The 20,768-nt window shown below is 42.7% G+C and overlaps 1 protein-coding gene and 1 long non-coding RNA gene across 2 annotated transcripts; one reads left to right on the top strand and one right to left on the bottom strand.

Moving 5' to 3' along the window:
• Positions 1–601: 601 nt before the first annotated feature.
• Positions 602–20,301, bottom strand: LOC118687199 (uncharacterized). The gene is made up of 6 exons (XR_004980305.2): positions 20,153–20,301; positions 17,881–17,968; positions 17,048–17,275; positions 5,555–5,737; positions 3,415–3,510; positions 602–1,714 (listed from the first exon to the last, which is right to left on the bottom strand). It is a non-coding gene; the product is annotated as an uncharacterized LOC118687199 (long non-coding RNA).
• LOC118687198 (ferritin light chain-like) lies at positions 17,265–19,608 on the top strand. The gene is made up of 2 exons (XM_036383995.2): positions 17,265–17,356; positions 18,671–19,608. The coding sequence occupies exons 1-2, from the start codon at positions 17,306–17,308 to the stop codon at positions 19,172–19,174; spliced, it is 555 nt and encodes a 184-aa protein (XP_036239888.1). The 5' UTR covers positions 17,265–17,305; the 3' UTR covers positions 19,175–19,608.
• Positions 20,302–20,768: the final 467 nt, after the last annotated feature.

Genomic DNA, 20,768 nt, shown 5'->3' on the forward strand with positions numbered 1-20,768 from the left:
ACATGATGTCAGTGGTATTAACCTCTGTCATTCCTGTATCAGCACTCGTGAATGACTGGTTTTCCATTTTTGTTTTAAAACTTACCTCTGAAAAACTCCATAGCAGTAAAACCAACAGTGACTACTTGGAATAGCTGTTATTTTCCAGTTTTGAAAATGAACTCTCAGTTATCAATACTGACTATGTTGAACAACAGCTAAATTTCTCATTCATATTTTTTTACCACGTTTTACAAAAAATAAACCAAAGCAAAGCCTTCACACCCTGCAGACTTGCGAGCATTTTTGAGAGCTACTAAGGATTTGCCGCCTATTAGAGAAAATAGGTGGGAGAGATTTGGGAGTTTTCTGGATCTGGAATGGATCATTTATGAGCAGATTAATCAGAACTGCTGTATAGTAGACAGCAAGTCTACTATTTCTTTCAGGAGTATGAAATATGAGTATCTTTTCTCAGTTCAAACTAGTAACCAGAGCAGAAACAATTCCTTTTAAATGGTATGTTCATAAAGCCTCTACAACCTTACAGTATCTAGGCACACATTGTTTCTCAGCTCAAAACCAAATAAATGCCAGCACTATAAACAGATGAGATAAAGTCTGTAGGAAGAGAGAGTTGGTATCATTTATTGCAGTAATAAAGACAACTGGAATAAGGTACAGTTTTGCATGTATTCAACCACATTTGTATTTTTAGATCACCAATAAGAACACCCCTGTTGAATTCCCCTGTGATGATTCAGCATCAATATGCCTTAAGATGATTTGAAAGATTGATAGATTTTCAAAACAGTCCTTTTCTTTTTACAGATTAAGAGGACATATTTCCATTGCTCATAAACTTTGCTATTTACTGGCAGACTCCAAGATGTGAGACTGCCTAATCCAACCTCAGTTTAAGGGCAGTTACATCCCCTCTTATCTCCCCCAATGCTTTAAAATATCCATTTTATCACACTGAAATCTTTAGTCCTAGAAAATAGATCCCAGATTAATGTTTGCATGACAAACTACTCTTGCCCATCTCCATGTCTATGCCCATGCCTAAAAGCTATTAATAGGTACAGGGAGTGGATGTGCAAGATCAGACTGGAATGCTTTGTACTCCCATGGACTGTATCAGTCACACAATGCAGTTGTTTCTCCAACTTGGGTTCAATGTGTGGGTTTTGATGTTTTTTTCTGTTAGTTTTGGGCTTGTTGGGCTGTGGTGTTTGGGTTTTTATTTGGTGTTGTTTCTTAAAAAAAAAAAGAAAAAAATGTCTTTACCTCTCAAAAAACCCCAAGAAGTTCATGTGATGTGATGTAGAGCTTCAATTGAAAATTAAAAATGTTGTGGAAGATTTGCCACTTTTGGTGCCTGTGGGTAGAGCAGCTGGTCCCAGTGGAATAAAGGCAAGGATAAGCCCATCTTCTTCATGAATGACTTAGCAACAAGGGATACTGCTACCAAAAGCAAAGTCTGCTCCATGGCACCTCCTAACAAACCACCAGGAGGAACATTTCAGGGTGAGGGAGCTGAGAGCACAGCGCAGGCACTGCAGTCATGTGGCAGCAGCTGACAGGAGGGAAGGGATGCAGTGTTTGCAGTCCTCCAGCCCTGCTGCAGACCTCCTGAAGAAGTGCATGCTTCAGGTTAAGTCAGGTCTTAGAGACACCCTCCAGCAGGCAGTGACACAGCCAGCAGCACCTCGGGGAGAGGCAAGTCCGCATCCTGTGAAAATGGCAGAAGAATGATTAATTTAATCCCATGCTCTTCCTTAGAAAAGATAGTAAGAGATGATGAGGAGCAAAATTTGTAACAATGTACCAGTTTCTTCTTCCTTCTTTGGCAGAGGAAAGGAGGAGCAGATTCCACCACATGCCAACCCCTCCCCTGATCACAGATTTAGCAGAAGGGGGGAGAAGGGGTTTTCTGCAGAGCTTATGCCTTTGAGGCAGCAGCAGGGCAAGAGTTCAGTTTTACGACTCTTGGCCCCAACACAATTTACCATTTACAAACTAATCCTCCTCTGCTGGAGAGCACAAGGCCTGCTAAAGCTCTCATGTCCACTTCTCTGATTCTCCATTGTCCACAGTGACAGGGAGAAGGCGAAGACCTAATCGGTGTGTAATTCAATCGCTGTCCAGGCTGTGTCACAGCACAATGCTCTGCTTGTAGTGCCACGGGCTGAGGCAGCCAGCTACTGTTATGCCCCACAGCAGGTGTGAAGAATGTCACTGGCTCTGACTGTGTGCTGCCCCTCTCTCCAGGTCCATTGCTGACACCCTGTTCACTCACCACTTAAAGGCTGTTTTTCCTACTGGCAGCAAGATCATTGTCGGCTCTCTGGTGAAAGGGCACTCTCAGTATTTTTGACCCTGAACTGGGAATTCCTGCACAGCATAACATATAAAGTAAACCTCTTTGCTCTCCAGATCTCCTAAATGTGGAGGCCTGCTAACAAGCTCTTTACTTCCTCAGTCTTAATCCAGCAGTTAGTAAATTATGTTCTACCACACCCAAACTATATCACTCAGTTGTTCCTCACCAGACAGGACACTGGGCATTGCCACACATCCTTTAGGATTGTTTAAATCCTTGGTACCAAATGACATTTTAATCAGCAAAAGACATGCTTCAAAAAATTCCTATCTACACGTAGGTTGTTAAAAACCTCTGGAAAACCAAATTAAATGTGCTGCCACACTTAAATACAGGGCCACTCTGAAAATGGCATTTGGTTTGGTTTTTAGCAAGAATTCACTACTCCACCAAGATTTGAAAAGCTGCACTTTCATTCATCTTGAGCTCAAGGAAGCTGAGGAAGAGAAGTGCAGAGGAAGGAGGCAGGGCAGCAGCTGACAGGTGATCAGTGGGTGTGGCTATCAGCCAGCCATGCTATCAGACAGGTAAGGAGACAGGCCAGAACTATTGCTGGTACATCCACAGGAGCGTCAGAGGACATCTCCCCTGGCACAGAGCTACACCGCACACTGGTAACAGTGTGTGCTGTTTCTTTCCCCATAGTAACAGTGACTTGTCCAAAGGATGTAAGAATAGAATGAAAACAGAAACAACCTACTCCTAACACATCTCTCTCCTTAACAGCATTGAGAATTTCATTCATGTAGAGTTTCTGGTACTATTTTTCCAATTCCTTAATTTTCATGTAGAAGCAAACCAAATAGCAGAAATACCTGATGGAAGAGCTACACTGGGACAGAAATTGTACAGGCCTGTACAGCTGCAGATTTTCATCCAAAAGAATAAACAACTGAAGTCAGCTGCATAACCTGACCAATCCAAGAAACAAATAAACCAAAATGGAAACAATTTCCCTGCCACAACATAGGCAACTTTAAGTCAATATATTTGGCTATCTAGACTATATCTGTGCAACTGTACCCATGAATTATGGCCACCAATCTTACCTAATCCTGTAAAGGGATGAAATACTTTGTCACACTTGCAAATTCTGTGAAGGCAGTGAGCAGATGAAGAAAGATGATCCAGCTTCTTACCACTTGCTACAGAAAAGTTCATAATATTTATTATTCAAAATATGAATTGGACATCTGTATTTACAATGTTTAACAAGTCTTGCTTAGTGTGGAAGCCAAGCTGCTCATTTCACCCATACTCATCTACTGTCATCATCGACGGCTGATTTCCAAACATGGCCAGACACCAGTTTTCATGGCAGGGGTCATGAGACATTCTTGCATCCTGAATCAGGATTCAGCAATGCCATGTGCCAAGCCTTAGAAGCATGCAAAGCATTTACAACCAAGCACCTGCGGAAATCCCATTTCCTGACAAAGAGAGGCCTCTGATATTCATGTTTTCTCCTACTCTTAGGCTATGCTGTAATGAAATCTGGCCTGAATAATCCTTTTACAGCTGTACAAGGAAGTATCCTTGCTTAGCATTTACCCCTCCTTATGGAGGTTCAGTGGAAACCTGGTTGAGCAATCAGCAAAGATGCACAGAATGAAAAGTCTGGCTGATGGGATATGACAAAAATCACCCACAGGACAGGACACAAAGTGAGCCTATCAGAGGAAGTGGAAGGACTCTGTTAACTTTAATGAATACAGGTAAGAGGATGGGACTTGAGGAGTCACATTAAACTTGGTGTAAATGCCAACAGTGACATATGCAGACACAACCAGAGTGCATGCTCCTGGAAAGGGAGGCCAGGAGCACTGTTGCTAACAGCATGGGAATAATCTGAGAGTGCAGGACTGCATGGGAACCACTGCTAGGTCAGTGACAAGAGTTGAAGGGGAATAAATTGAAGGAATGCTGTAAGGGACTTGGAAAGGGCTGTTTGTGATGCCAGTGATGGAAATCACTCTGAACAGCTTCTCATCCTGTGAGACTCCCTGCTCTGCAAAGCACTCCCCACTACCTCTTGCTGTAGGTCTGGGTTAACCTTACTCCAAGCTGCTCTCATCCCTTTGAAGGTTGTGATTCCTTTACTCCAAAAAAACTGCATCCTTGTCCTGTCCCTGTCACTCTAATCATGGGCTGCTGCTGCTTTATCTCTGACGCAAACTATCTGTGCCCTGTGCTCAAACTCTGACCTCAAACTCCCAGTCATCACATCTCCATATACCCCCAGGTCATCCCCTCCTTCTCTGTTCCCTGGCACTGTTCCCTGTAGTTGCTTCACACCCTAGATTAACCCTGCTTTTGTTTTCCTCCCTCTAGCAGTGTGAGTGTGAAGCCCAAGCTATCACAGGTAGCAGGCCATTAGTCTGTGCACTGTTCTATTCTCAATCTCACTTTTGCTGGGCCACTCACTGGAGCTTTAAACCAGTGACTAAACCAGTCCTGCTGGTCTTTAGTGGTCCCTCAGCCTCTTTTTGGGAACCATAATCCATCATGATACTGGGCAGGCCCAGTGGATGCAGAGTGACAGCCACTGTTCCCTATTTCCACAAGGAAATGCTAGAACAACTTTTGCCTGCTGGGTATAAAAACCAGGTCTCCATGGTACACTTCCCTGTTCCTTCCTCAGTCGTTCCTCTGGGTCCTCCAGGGGACCTCCCCCCTCCTCTTGGCCATGACAGTGTGCATTCAAACAGCTGCTCAGGCTGGATGAAGCACCTGCTCTGGGCAGCAGCAGCTGGAGTTCATTTTGGGTCCAAAGGGCCGAGGCCAAGCAGGCTGACTGCATGTGCACTAATCCAGTATCATCACCAACTCCACCAACAACAGGTGCCCTTTGAAGAAGAAGGGAAAAACTATTTGGGGAGGAACCAGAGCTTTATAAAGGACATTATGGGCCAAGTCCTCAGCTGGTACATGCTCAGTTAAAGCATGTACCCTCTTGAAGTTATATGAGTAATGCTCACATACACAACCAAAAGCTTTGGCTCACTCTCAGTGCTGCTTCTTTTCTGGTTTTAGTTTTCCTAAGGATTCTTCACCTCCTCTCCTTGCTCTCCATTGCTCTTCCATCAATACAGAAACTTCCTGTCCTTGCTTCAGACCAGACAGGTGAAAGTCACAAGCCACATATCCCAGATTTCACCATACTCCTGTGCACAGGTAACACAATCTTACCATGTGTCCTTCAGTCCTGCTCACGTTCTGGGGTTGGGTCCAGATCATGAGCCTGCAGCAACAGCAACAAGGGCAATCCCATTCTGGAACAAATGAAACCAAACCCCATCAAGGTCCATTAAGAGAAGTCTTTCAGCACAGGCATCCTAAGAATTGTCATGCACTTGCTCAAGCCAGTGGGCCCTGTAGGACAGAGCAAAATTTCAATGTAGTATCTCTATGAATGACACAGGAAGAGAAAACAAACAAACAAACAAACAAACATGTCAGAAACTATTGGCCAAATTGTCTCCAAGGCAAGTTTTATTCTTACCTCATTTTCATTTTGCTGGAAATTTGTTTACCATCCAATACATACAAATCTCTTTTTAAAGTCCCTCTCAGTGTATTTCTGATAAACACCTGAACTAATGAAAGCCTCTATGTTTCCTTCTTTTCTGAGTCTTGCTATTCTGAGCTCCAGAGGCCAGTTCTGTAAATCTGATCTCAATCATTGCAGTTACTCTTGTGCTTCTTTCTGGAGAACCTGGAAGCTCTCTGGAGTCTGAGAATGGATCTGGATTCACAGAGATGGCACTGGAGAGCATGGCTAAAAGCACTCTGCTCACAACACACAAGTAAAAGCAGGACTTCCAAATTCCTGTTGATGCACTATCAGAGGAAAACATGACCTTGCTGCAAGTTGCTCATGTGAACGAGTCACAGCCTTCATAATTTCGTATTCCAAAATTTATTTTCCTGAGCCAGGCATCTTTTAAGCATAACCTGTACTGCATTGGCTTGAACATTTAAACAAGTCTCCAAGAATTTCCCTTGACGAATACCACAGTACAGGTTAGACAATTCCTCACCAAGGATGGGACAGACAGACAACCACATGGGAACCTCCAGTGCTGGAAATGTATTCTCAGCTGCTGCAGACTCACACATTCTCTTTAAGGCTTTAACCACAGTTCCAAAGTTGGAAAACATCAGATCATGTACAAGCATACGCAGAAGGCAACATTGCACACTTGTGCAGCAGTTTGGTCCACATACATGCCTGAGGGAACCACTCTGCACCCTTATACTGAGCAGTAGAGATACCTACACATTCCTGCCATTCCCAAGCAAAGCAATAAAACACTGTAACATCTGACAGCACAGAGCTCTCCCTATCCCTCTGAATCCTCGCTGCCGCTTGCTGTCACTGGGCACATTTCACGCAGGCCAGCTGCACAGGATTTATTCAATCAGTTTTAGAGTATCAAAGCTACTTTTTTTTTGTCTTTGCCCCAGGCAGGCACTTGGTATGCAGGATTTAAATCAGAGAACAAAATGTTCTGTGAAATTTGTAAATACTCAGCCCAGTAAATTCTAAATCTTAAAAAAAAAAAAAAAAAAAGTGATAGCAACTGGAGGGGTTTAAAAATCAAAAATTGAAGCATTTCACTGCATCACTGTGGGTAATCCCACTGTGTGCTAAAGATCAGAATAATTAACTTCTCAAGATTACCAATTAATGGTGCTGTTTTAAGTGATAGGAGCCAAACATACTCTGAGTTCTACCTTTTAATTGCAGTGAACTCAGGAGAATGCTCAATTCAACAAATGCTCTGCAAAAAGACACTGAAGTTGAAAAAACAAATTGTGTGATCCTTGCAGATTGGCAAAGAAGACTTTGTCTGGGACATACTGCCACAAACTTACTACAATCTACGATACTACCTATCGTAGTAAGGTTTTAAAAATGTATTTAAAGCCATTAAAATGGAATTAGGCAGATGATAGGGAAAAAGATACCCCAGGAAAATCACAACACTTAGATAATGAAGATGGTCTAAAAGAGGTGCTTTGACCAAAAAGCAGCAATAAAGGGCCATTTGTGACTGAAGTAGAAGAGGAATTACTTCATTGGAGTTTAGCATTGCCTTTCACATCCATGATGTTTGAGTGACATTATTCATTTCTGCTTTGCCTGATTCACCATCACAGGTTCCATCTTATTCCAAAATTTAAAACAAATATTTAGCTGATGAATGTTCACATTAAAATTTCAAATCTCTTTTTTCTCAAGCAGTTTCACCAAGACTTTGAAAGGATTCTTTTACAAAAATTATGATTTGTTATTTTTTGGTGATTACAAAAGCCAAAAACATTTAGAATAATTTCCTCTTCGCCTACAAACATTTGATACTCCCCTTACCACAACTGTGGCTTTAATTTCTTCTCTCTAAAGCCAAGTAGCAAATGGCATCAGTCAAACCAGTGAACTCCCAGGAGTCCCTGTAGTTCAGAATGAGTTGCTCCTGGTACTAGCAGGGACCCTATGAACATTGATTATCAGTAGCATACAGCAGCAAGACAATAAATGGTCTCTGGATCTTCATCCCTTGCCCACAGTTTACTTCTTCTAGTCCAGATATTCTGAGTATGTACAAAGTGCACCTGCTCATGCAGACCTCAAAGAGGTCTGATGTCCCCTCAAGGGCCCCCTGGAGCACTGGGTGCACCTCCTGAAGTTCACACTGCCTGGAAGGCGTTACCTGGTCACTGATTTCAGGTGGCACAGGCTGCACACACACAAAAAAAAGCTCTGCCTTTTTCAATGTGTCAAGTCTTATTTTCTCGTTTACCCAAGAGTAAGTACAAATTCTAACCCACAGCTGTGGAAAGGAAGTTAGACTAGAAAGGCAAGTACACAAAGTAGACAAATTATGACAGACTTTAGGCAGTTTGGCATTGCACAACTCCCTTATGCAACACAATGCCTGGGGCAAGCCTCATCTTTTCAGAAATTCCTCAGAATCCCCTTAAATATGTTCCAGTGCTGAGGCTCTGTGCCTTCCACCTGCAGTTACTGACTGAACTTATGATATACTATAGACAGATTACATAGATGAGCCTTACGTTTGCTGGCCTATGTTTTTTTTAAATGTGACCTGAAATAACAATTGCAAAATCTCAGAGGCAGAAGAACCCTGCCAATTTATAGAAACTTACTCCTAAGCACAGCCTCTTTAGAAAAACCAAAGGGGTAGTATCAGCCAGTAGCACTTGAAATGAATAGTCCAGTTAAAACTCAAGTGTATTTATGAGAGCAGAAATGGAGATGGAAGAGCCAATGCTGCTGGCCAGGCTGGAGCTTCCTTAGCCAGGCTGCCAGTCCTCTGCAGCCACCAGGCTGGGAGCACTGACTGCTCCTGGGCTCCAGCTCTTCCTGCTGCCTCTGCCCAGTCCCAGCCATGGCCTTCCTCAGTGCTGCCAGAGCCTGGGCTCCTACAGACACAGGTGAGCTGGTAAGCTGAGTCAGGGCATTAAATGATTCTGTGAATACGAGGAGAAAAGACAACAGTGAACAACTCAGTGTAGGTGACTTATCAACATTCAAAATTGCAGAGAGAGTGGTAAGTGCTTAAGAGGAAATAGGGACACACAGCTCCTAGACATGAGTTAACCAGTGGGCACAGCCCAGTTTGACCTGCAGCCCCACACGTGTAGGCAGTCACACAAATACACCATGTGCAGCTGGGTTTGAGATGCTATGGGAAAGATGAAGGTGGCAAATGCTAACCAGGGCTGGGGCACAACAACAGTCACAGCAAGAGTCTGTCAATGCACTTGAGACGCACTTACATCTTCTAGGCTTGACTGCAGAGATACACACAGACCCCAAACCTCCTCTTAGCACAGAATTTTCCCCCAGGTCCAGGGAAGGGGGAGTGGAGGAAAGGGAGAGGATGAGGCTGTCTGAGCACTATGGCTGTGCAGCAATGGGAAAGAGCCCCCAGGCAGAAAGAGAAGAAAGGAGGGGCACCTGGAGACAGCAGGAGGGTGAGGGCTGGTGGTACTCAGGCAGGATGTGCCCTGTACACCAAAGCCCCAGAGCAGCTCCCAAATGAGAAGCAACAGAGGCTGTCCATCTCCAAATTCTGCTCCTGGAAGGGTCCCATGGTAGCAGCAAGCATTAACTACAGATAATCTAACTTAAATACTGCAGAGAAAAAAATAGCATGGATTAGAAAACCCTCCTATATGTATTCTGTGACACAAGGTTAAAGATAAGCTTTGCTTGCATTTCAGAAACTCTTACAAGCTTGTCTCCTATGTTAGCTTTAGACACAGCAGAGATCTGCCTGTCAGCTCTGGGCACATTCTGTTTGAAGGACAGATTTCAGTCACTGAAGTTCCAAAGAATTCTATATATATCACAATGCTTTATGTTATCCAGCATTCGGAAAGTTCCTTAAGGAAGAACTTAATTGCCAAGGAAGAGAGGCAATGAGCCAACATCTCAGTATCTGTGCCATGCAGACTCGTGCCTGGGAAGCCTATGGAAACAAAGTGTCTGAGATAAAAGTTACAACAGAATGAAAAGTATCTCAACTTTTTCGAGCTACTGAAGCAATGTGGAAAAACTCAAGGCAAAAAAGACATGTCTGGTTTCAGTGATGAGAACATCCTCAAACACCTCATCTGGCTTCAAACACTGCAATAATGGATATTTGGCAAACACAAAAATCTCAATGACAGGAAGAAATTTTTGGGACTCTAGAAAAGGAAAGCAAATTGAAACTAAGGTTTGGAGTACTTGAGGTGAGTGCCAAAAAAAGGCATTTAAAAATTATTTCTAAAATTAAAAAAGTTAATCCAAGTATTTTTCAAACAGAATTTCATTATGGTACCTCATTTTATTAAACTGAATATATGCAAAATACGTGCACAGCATAGTAATTTTCAGTACTTATAAACTCAAAATACAGGCTTCTGTCTGTTCTGTTTGACAGCAACAAGAGATTGGCTTCAAAGAGAGTGGGCTTTATTTTTGAGCAATCCCTCTCTTGTATCACTAAAACATGCTGATTTCAGAGCACTATAGCAAACTGGTGCTTTCCACTTGGTCAGTGACAAAGAGACAAAAAATATTTTCCAGAATGTCCATGCTGCAGCCTGGTAACAACACTGTTGCCTCTCCAGGGCTATGTCATGTTTTGCTGATGACCACTTTTACTGAAAGTCAGTTAAAAGAGGTTATTTTGCTATGCTTACTTAAGTAGTACCAACACAAATTTCAGGCTTCTTTTTTAACTTTATGAGTCATACAGTGCAAAAAGGCAACAAAACAACTCAGAAATCTTGCTGGCTCTTCCTCCGTGGATAAACGAAGTAATAAAGAGAAAAAAGTAGTGAGATGAAGCACCTGTTGAGACTAAAAAAGTGTAAGAAAAATGGTTAAAGGACTTCAAGTCCAATAAAAGCAATCATGAATTCATGCGTGTTCATATGAATATAATTCCTAATTTCCTGCCAGAGAGCTTTGGTTTCACCTAATTACAAAACAAAATGATGAATGAAGATGGCCAATTCACAAGCATACATATTGTACATTTATTTGTTTTTTTTACTTTTTCCTCACACAGCCCTCTGTTTTCATCATAACTATTGATAGGCACTGAATGAGAGAAAACTCTGGCAGCATTAGATAGACTATTTGCAAAGCACATGAAAAACCCATCACAGCTAGAAAGAAGCAAACAGATGGTAGCTGGAGAGAAGCAACAGCCACAACTCTTACTACCTGTGGTGAAAGAATAAACAATACTAACTCCAGATCACAAAGTGCAGCCAAAAGAGTCCAGCTTTAAATGAGAGAATCAGGGCAGAAAATGGCCAGATACAACTAAATGTTTGCAATGTAGGCTCAGGAGAAAGAATATTTTGAGAGGGTTGCTAAAGCCCACTGACACAATCCTTTCCACTGCACTCTGCCAGAGAATAAATAGGAAAAGGAGTGGGGAGTAGAGAAGGTATGGGTTTATGTGTAAGAGAGCTTACATTGATGGAATTTTAATTGTAGTTCTGTATACCACACTGTGGTGTTTTGGCTTCCCACTCTGCCATATACTTTCAACACACTTTAAAATATGTTGAACCAAAATCATGCCAAATCATAAAAATTAAAAGATACCTTTCATCAAGGCATGTGCCTGTAACTAACCCTTTGATGATCCTTGTGGGTCCCTTCCAACTCAGAATATTCTGTGATTCTGTCCTGAAAAGTCGCAACTAAGAAACTGAACAAAGTTCCAATTCCCTGGAATGCTGCATTTCTTGAGGTCACAAGCTTTTGGAGCAGATGATACCTTCCCTAGTCCAGATACAAATAGCATACCTCATGCTATGTAGCAAGAATGCCTATATTACTTTGTCATGGAATTTTTCCATAATACAATTGATAACCATGCAAATGGTGTGCATTTCCCTTAGTTTGATGAAGCACAAAGCAAAATAAACTGAATGGTGTTCTTATAAAATGAACACATGGAGTATAAAGAATTTTACAGTCGGTTTTCAGATCAGTTCCATGCATCACAGATGGCCTTTAGAACTGCCCTTGTCTCTTAGCTGTCCATCACTGAAATGGGATAACTTAATGATGTTTTCCAAGGCTCCAAAGCCCATTAACACAGAGACAAACCTCTATGAGATTATATGCTCAGAAATTATCATAATAAATGCCCAATTAACTAAATACAACTACAAACTTTTCCACGGGGACACTGGCTAACTTGCTTGTTATTGCTATTTCACACTTCAAGTTATTCAAAGAAAGGAGGCCATAAAGTACTGATTTAGGTTGAGATGTCAATGCATACACACACAGAGGCACCACACTTGTTCCTCTTCCTCCTCCTCTGAGAGAATCAAGGGATTATTCTGGAATAATAAAACACTAGCAACTAGTTTACAGGCCAACTAGTTTACAGGCCCAAACAAGGACAGCTGGAATGGAAGGAGCTAAAATGTAGCTGACAGAGGTACATCCTTCCGGCAAAAGTCCCTAGTGCTACAGTGAAGAAGAGAATGCCTACTGAGAACTTCAGAATAAGGTCATATGTTGCTCATTTAGGCTTTGGGTACTTATTTTAGGCTTGCAAACATTACAGTTATTACTCACATGAAATTTTACCCAAATGCTTAAATGCTGTTTGATTTTTTTAAGCAAAACTTCTAATTTAACTAAAACATGAAGAATCAGAACTAAAAAAAATGGATAATTAGGATAATTACAGCAAACAAAGAGGAGTGAATAGCATATGACATGGAGGCAGTGAACAAGGATTATTTAAGTTTCTCATGAGCAATGTTCTCGTATCTCTACATGACTACTGTCAGATGATGCATGCTGGGCTCTAGGCAGTCAGATCCAATAACAATTAAAACAGGTAATGGAAAACGATTCTGTCCTTAGCATCCTGGGCTGGTGGGGGAGTGGTCTGCTACAAAAATATTCCACAAAACAGCACATAACATTGAGCTTACTAAACAAAGTCACTGAAGAGAAAATTATTGATTTTGAAGGGTGTTGAGATTACTCATATTTCCTCTCCACTGGTCAGAATCTATTAAAGGTAAAGAAACGTTCAAGAAATGCCGAGCTCCATCCATGTGGTAAAACAGTTGAAAAAATCAGTAACGTGTATTTGAAGTTACTGTACAAGCTGAGGGTTACTGGTTACTAAAATACTGGAGATAGTTTAACAAGCATAGGTAGGACCAGTTCAGCACCAACATTTTTAGCACTAAACCAAAAAACCTAAAGAATTTACCCCGTAGCCAAGACATATACACACATTGCTAAATTCCCAGGACTTTTCAGAGCTCACTCCCTCCTCAGAATTGGCTCTGCCTAGATGTTCTCACCAGCCACTCCAGCCCAGGCCCAGCCTGGTCTCACTCTCAGATGCTGCTGCTGGAACCAGAGGTACTGAACATGACTGCCTGGAAAAGGGCTCAGCTCTTACATTAGAAGAGTTGTATCCATGGTTTTGCTGTCCCATATAGACAATGTATTAGAGACAGGAAGCAAAGGAGAGCCAGCAGGTTACACTGTCTCTGCACAGCCCTGATGTCAAAGACAATGAGAGGCAGCAGCTGGGACTTTGCCAAGAACCAAACTGAGGGAGCTACAGCATCCTGCTGGTACCATGGGTGTGCAGCACAGCACAGCTCCTGTGCCTTGCACATGCTCTGCACCACAGTACACATAACTGCACATTGAGCTTTTGGCTTACAGCCTGCCTAGGAGGGGCAAGCAACAAGTATGTGCATTTCCTAAGTTCTTCTGCTTCTGATTGTCTTCCTTGCTTTCTTCTATTATCCTGCTTAAATAGGAAATACTTTCACTTCAGCTGTGTTGCTGTGTTCGGAAATAAAATGAAGACACGTCAAACACACGAGTTTATGTTTTTCTTTTATGTTTGTAGGACCATCTTGGGATATCCCAAACCTGTGACACATGTACATGTGTAATCATAAACCACTGAAGAGAAAGTACATACTGGAATGTTTTATTAAGAACACTCGTGTTCTTAATAAAGAAGACTTCCTCAAGTCACTCATAGTCAAGATCCAGTGTTTTTTAACCACTTCTTCAGCACAAGTGTGCGGCACGATTTCGAATAGAGGCCAAGTTAACACATCTGCTTAACTGTTAAGGTAAATCTTTTATGCCAGTGATTCACTGTTCACGCTGTTTGCCGGCACCCGCGGGTTCTCCGTGCTGTTCGGAGCTGTCTGCGCTCCCGGCGCGCCTGCCCAGGGCCCTGCACACCACGGCAGTCCCCGCCGGCCCCCCCGCATCCGCACACCCACATCCTCTCCTCCTCCTCCTCCTCCCCCCGGGCGGGCGGCAGCTCGCAAGGTGTGTCCCAGGTGCCCGGCTATATCAGGCGGCCCAGCGGCGGCGCTGCGGCGGCCCCATGGCGGCGCCGGCCATGGCCGAGCCGCGCTCCAAGCGGCCGCGGGTGACGCTGCCCGCCTGCCCCGCGCACCGCCCGCTGCCCGCCAGCCGCGTCCGCCACGGCTTCCCGCCCGCCGTGGAGGAGGCGCTCTGCGGCCTCACCGGCGCCCAGCTGGAGCTGCACTACTGCCTGCAGGCGCTGGTAAGGCGGCGGGCCGCGCACGGCCGCGGGAGGGCACGGCGGGCTGCGTGCGCCCCATCGCCCCGCAGCCACCGGCCGAGGGGAGAGCAGGTGCTGAGGAGGGTTTAGAGCCGGGCAGGGACGGCACAGCGGTGCCTGTGTCCTGGCCCAGGGGGATTGGAGGCTCTCCGGCTCTCTTTGGCAGCGCTCCTGCCAAAGCCGCGCCGCGGCCGCTGCGCCCGCACGGCCACGGAACAACGAGGAGGGTCCGTAACGCGCGGGCTGTGAAACAAACGAGCGCTCGTGTGTTTTGGGTAATTCACAGAGGGCCTTTTGCCTGGGAAAAAGGGACAGGAAGAGGGGATCCTAACAGCTTTGGAGGATAACGCTTGAGAGGGTTTTTCCCCAAACTTTGGTGAATAGTTGTGTGTGGTTAACTATAGTCTGTGAACATCGTGGATGGCTTAGGGTTTCTTGCTCCACAGGCATGAACTTTGGACATGAAATCATAAAAGGTATCACTGATAACATGTCAAATTCATGCCGGAACTATATCTGGCTACATATCAAGTGTTAAGGCAAACATATAACTTAACAGAGACATTAAAATTAAAAAATTATCAAAATTATCAATGCTATAACTTCTGATGGCAAGCATCCACAGGGAAGCAACACAAACTATATTCAGTATATCCCCAAGATCTTTCAATTGAGTTTGGTGTCAAGTATAAATTCAATGAAAATTTAAGTATGCAGTAAAACCTGTTAGACCTGTGGAAAAAAGTTGTAGTGATTGGCATCTGGATGGGATGGAGAAAACTCAGTTAGAAATTGACTGGATAAATCAAACCTAGAAATGTGAACATCCTAAATAGTGAATGATTGACATAAAAAATTTACCTTAACAGTTAAGCAGATGTGTTAACTTGAACTCCAAGTTGTGCTGCACGCTTTCACTGAGGAACTGCTTATAAAACATTCAGTCTTGGCTGTGCTGTCAACAGAAACAGGAATGAGTGACTTGAGGAAAAGGTTGCTGCAAATAAAGCAATGAATGTTCTTAATAAAACATTCCAGTATGTGCTTTCTCCTCAATGGTTTATGGTTGTGTGCATCTATGTGTGTCACAGGTTTAGGTTATCCCAAGAAGGCCCTGAAAATATAAGAGAAAAACATAAACTTGTGTGTCTAACATGTCTTCATTTTCTTTCTGAACATAGGTGAAATGAAAGTATTTCCTATTTAAGCAGGGTAATAGAGGAAAGCAGAGAAGACAATCAGAAGCAGAACTTAGGAAATGCACATACTTGTTGCTTGCCCCTCCTAGGCAGGCTACAAGGCAACAGCTCAATTTGCAGTTCTGTGTACTGTGGTGCAGGGCATGCCCAAGGGACAGGAGCTGTGCTGTGCTGCACACCCATGGTCAGGGCACCAGCAGATCAGGATGCTGTAGCTCCCTCAGTTTGGTTCTTGGCATAGTCCCAGCTGCTGCCTCTCATTCTCCTCACCATCAGGGCTGTGCAGAACCAGTGTTCCAACCAGTATAACCTGCTGGCTCTCCTTTGCTACCTCCCTGTAATACTTCTCTTTATGAGACAGCCATACCATGGATAAAATATTCTAAATATAAGGGCTATTAGGTCTGTTAGCATGGTTAAATATGGCAGTGGTTAAGTGTTACTTTCCCATACAGAGCAGAACAAGGCCAGCAGATGATTTAGGGTTGTAATACTTCTGAAATTATAGAATGGCCTGGGTTGGAAAGAGTCTTAAAGATCATCAAGTTGCAAACCCCCTGCCATGTGCAGGGACACCTTTCCCAAGACCAGGCTGCTCTGAGCCAGCTTCTCTGGGCAACCTGTTCTGGTGTTTCACCATCCTCCCAGTAAAGAGTTTTTTCCAAATACCTAATGCAAACCTGCTCTTTCAGTTTTAAGCCATTCCCCCTTGTCCTGTCACTGCATGCTCTTATAAAAATTCCCTCTCCATCTTTCTTGTAGTCTCCCTTCAGGTACCAGAAGGACACAGTTAGGTCACCAGAGCCTTTTCTTTTCCAGGCTGAACAAACCCAATTCTCTCAGCCTTTCCTCACAAGAGAGGTGCTCCATCCCTCTGATAACTTTGTTTCCCTCCTCTGGACTTGCTCCAACAGATTTATGTTCTTCCTGAGATGCCTTCCCAGGCATGAGTTATATCTTACATTGAAGGTGTATAGTTCAGTAGGAGTATCCATGATTTTGGAATACCATTTTCCATAATAAAACTGAGAAACAGATCTAAAGTTGTGCTTGTATTTGCCTCATCTTTCTCATACCTTTGAAAGCTAACTTTTGACTGGAGTGCAGGCCTGCAGGGATAAATTTTATGTTCCCTGTTCTGAGAGTATGTTTAAGAAACAAAACAAAAACCCTCCAGAAAACACAATTACAAAACAGACACATGCTAACCACTCATAAATAAAATATTCTGAAGATCTCTTAACTGCTACTGCAAGAGCAACATCATTACTACAGTTGCCTGACCAATATTAAAGGATAGAAGGAGTTCTAGTAGAAGTATAGATTTTTCATTTCATACTCTAACTACTCACTTCATTTATTGTAGAAATCAGATCAAGGTCTCCAAAGTGATTGTGCTTTGTGAACAAAACACCTTCCATTGGAAGGGTCTCCCAAGTTCTGTTAAGGCCACATTCTGCTGCAGGTGAGTCTCATATCTGGCAGCTCTTAACACTCTTGTTTTGTGTGCTTAGGGTGAATATTTTGATCAGTCACATGTGGCTCTACCAAATATTTCAAAGTTCTTCCTGCATCAAGCTCTGGAAGAGAGAAAAGCCGCAGAGGCGTTGATGAAGTATCAGCAGGAAAGAGGAGGCCATTACTGCTCTAAAACCATCCAGGTGGGTAGTAGTGAACAAATTTTCAAGCAGCTATGATCCATTTAACTTACTGAATTATATTGTTGGTAATTCAGATCTCTGCATTCACCCACTGTTAGATTTCCAGTTAATTTATCTGGCATACTTGTGTACACAATTTTGTTCTTGATTGTGATGCCTAGAAACTGTCACACATACTGTCCTAACTCTATGGGGTTGCTTTCCAGTCCAAAAGAATATGGACAGTTTTCCCCTTTCCTTTTACTCAGCTGGACACTGCTGTTTCCAGTATGCTGTAATGGATTATGACCCTTAAATTGTGCTGAAACAGTCCATTTGTCTCCTTCACACTGAACCTAAGTGGAAGCTTAGACATGACTAGCACTTAAAAAGAGTAGTAAGGAAGGAGAACCATCCAGCTTGGGGAAGTAGTTAACTTTCTAAATTACAGCTCATGACAAAATTTGAACTATCTAAGATCTAACTTGGGCTTGCTAAGGTAAAAAGGAATAACTCAAATGTTTTCAGGAAAAAAAATAACCCACCTCATTTGTTTAAGACCAAGAGGCTGCTTCTCCTCTACCAAGTTAGTTAATGCAGAATGCTCCTCTTTTGTCTGTCATAGCAGTTAAGCTGTAGAAAGTAAAAAGACTATTGTAAAAATCTTTCTTAACACTCAGTTTGCATTAAGGATGAGCTTAGCGAAAGTAAAAAGACTATTGTAAAAATCTTTCTTAACACTCAGTTTGCATTAAGGATGAGCTTAGCCCTTCCTTAAAGGGGGCCTACAGGAAAGAGGGAGAAGGACTCTGTCAGTGTTAAGATGAGAGATAACAATTTTTAACTGAAAGAGGGCAGATATTTAGGCTAGATATTAGGAAGTCCTTCTTCACTGTGAGGGTGGTGACACACCAGCAAAATTTGCCCAAAGTAGTAGAGAATGCCCCATTCCTGGGAGTGTTCAAGGCCAGGTTCAAGGCCAAGTTGGTTGGGCCTTTGAGCAGCCTGGTCTAGTGGAATATGGCAAAGGGTTGGGACAAGATGATTTTAAGGTCCTTTCCAACCCCATCCATTCTGTGATTAGGCTTCCTGGTGTAAGAACCCTCTTCAGGCATAGCTGCTGCTATGTAATTCTGTTCCTTGAAGAAGTGCTTGGATTCTGCCACTTGTGTTTAAAGCCTGCAAAAAACAATAGATGCACCAAAGCGGAAGCAATTGTTGCAAAATCCTAGTACAACTTTTATAGAGCACCAGGTTAAGTTGCAGGCATCCATTGATGAATACAGATACATGAGCTGTTCTTTTGAGTAAATACAATTCTGTCTTTGTTTTCAGAAACCAAACTGTGATTATGCAGTCGGTCTGATGAAAGCCCTGGAACTAGCAATGGTACAATGGAAAACTATGCTACGGTATTTTGAAGAGCTTTATGCCCTGAGTGTTGAAAATGCAGACCCTCATAGTGCAAGCACTATCAAGAAACAATTTATTGGGCCCAAAATCCAGAAGATCAAGCTGATGGGAGATCTGCTGACCAATGCTCGCAGGCTTGACTGTTCCCAGGATGGCAGAAATAGTCTTGGGGATTACTTTATGGACCGGCTGCAGAAAGAGTTCAGGACCAGCATAGAGCCAGAGTCCTGTGATCACTGCAGCCCCTGCCCACCTCTCCAGCAGTGCACAGGAGCTGCAGAAGGTCTGAAGCAACCCCAGAGAGAATGCTCCCAGCACAGAAATGGCATAGGGCCAATATATGCAACCATACACTGCACCACTATGCTGCCACAGTGTAACCATGGCACAGGAGCAAAGGTGAAGCAGGGGAGGGAGGGCCTTTAATGCTCAGGCTGCTGCAGCTACAGGGCAGCTCCTCAGGCAAACCTGTCCTGAGGGTGGAATGGGACCAAAACTCAGGAGACACAATGCTCTGTCCTTCCTCCTGCTTTACACCCCATCCCTTCATCCTGTGCAGAGTCACAGCTCAAAATCTAGCCTATACCACTATTTGCTTTAAATGATAGCAAGGTTGCCAGCTAGATTGTCACATTTATCTATGCAATTCTTCCTAGAAGCCAAAAGTTCTTAAGATTTTTCTTTCTCTTAAATGATTAATAGGATCAGTTAGTGCGAATTATTTTAAGAAGATATATATAAATTTTATTAAAACAAATAAAAAAGAAATCACTGCACCTTTAGTGCAAGGAAACTTTTACATGGCAGAAAATCCAAATATTTAGTTTTATATTACTGAATATTTTATTTTACTATTCAGTATTTTAAATTACTAACAAGTATAGTAAAATAATGAACTTTTTTAAAGACTTGTTCAAAAACAATGAGTTTTTTGTCTTATTTCTATCATATTAGCAATTTAAATAAGTAGTCTAATGCATTTACTGATCAGCTGTTTCTAGTGGTATACTTCAGGATGAAGGATGCAAACATTTCCTCAACAGTGGGAATAAGAAAATGTGCTGATTTCTCTGTAGTTATTGCCTAGTTAGCTTTTCTCATCCTCAGAAAGCAGATGAGAGAGAAATTAGGAGTTCTCATTAGATGAGAACTTTAGAGGTTCTAAGGCATATTTTGCAAGTGTCACCGAAGAGAGTAGCTCTTTGTCCAGACTTAACATAGGATGATTGCTTTAATTATAATACAGAGCCCTATCTTAGCTAGCTCACTAAAGGTATTACTGTGGCACTCCTGCTACTTCTTATATTCCCTATTTGGTCCCAAGTAGGGGCATGAGATCCTAGTGAAAAAACAGCACACTTAACTAGAATTGCATTAGAGAGAACGGCTACTCATTAGTTTTACCTTTTAATTAGGGCAGCTTGGTTCAAGTGCAGAGGTGTCCAAATTCCTCTCATTAGTCCCTTACCAGAGTGCCTCATTCTGTATCCTGGCTCCCAAGGTCACCTAAGAAGAGCAACTGGCTAGATCAGCTGCCTGCAGTTAGGGATTTTTTGTCATTATACACATCTTTTATGCAGTTGGGGTTTGATTCATTGGAAGATTGCCTCGCACTTTTGTGTAATACTTTAGCTGATACTCCTGTTTTGCTTGAAAATAAATTCAGTTCCATGTCTGTATCTCCAGTGTATTCCTCAATTCACCACCCAGGCATGCTGGTATTATTCTCCAAGAGATTTTGCATATGTATACAAAACTGGGCCAGTATTTTTCTGCATCTGAGGAAGTTGTGCATGATGGAAGAGTATGACAGAGTGAAAATAAATGCCAGAAAAATGCATTCCTCTAAAGCACTTCATAATGAAACATTTTTAGTAAACTCTGACACAGCTACAGTTAAGTAGCAATTTCTGCAAAGCCCACCTTCTGTTGGTGTTGTAACATGGGACAGAAAATTACAATGCAGATGTTTTCCCAGTCTTTTCTGTGAATGTGGTTCAACTTTGTAGTGGGGATGGGG

This window comes from Molothrus ater, chromosome 6, assembly GCF_012460135.2.
Source record: "Molothrus ater isolate BHLD 08-10-18 breed brown headed cowbird chromosome 6, BPBGC_Mater_1.1, whole genome shotgun sequence".
Taxonomy (NCBI): domain Eukaryota; kingdom Metazoa; phylum Chordata; class Aves; order Passeriformes; family Icteridae; genus Molothrus; species Molothrus ater.

Coding starts and splice junctions, on each gene's coding strand:
- LOC118687198 (XM_036383995.2), top strand. CDS start 17,306: ATGAAGTATCAGCAGGAAAGAGGAGGCCATTACTGCTCTAAAACCATC. Junction 17,357..18,670: donor ACTGCTCTAAAACCATCCAG/GTGGGTAGTAGT, acceptor CTTTGTTTTCAG/AAACCAAACTGTGATTATGC.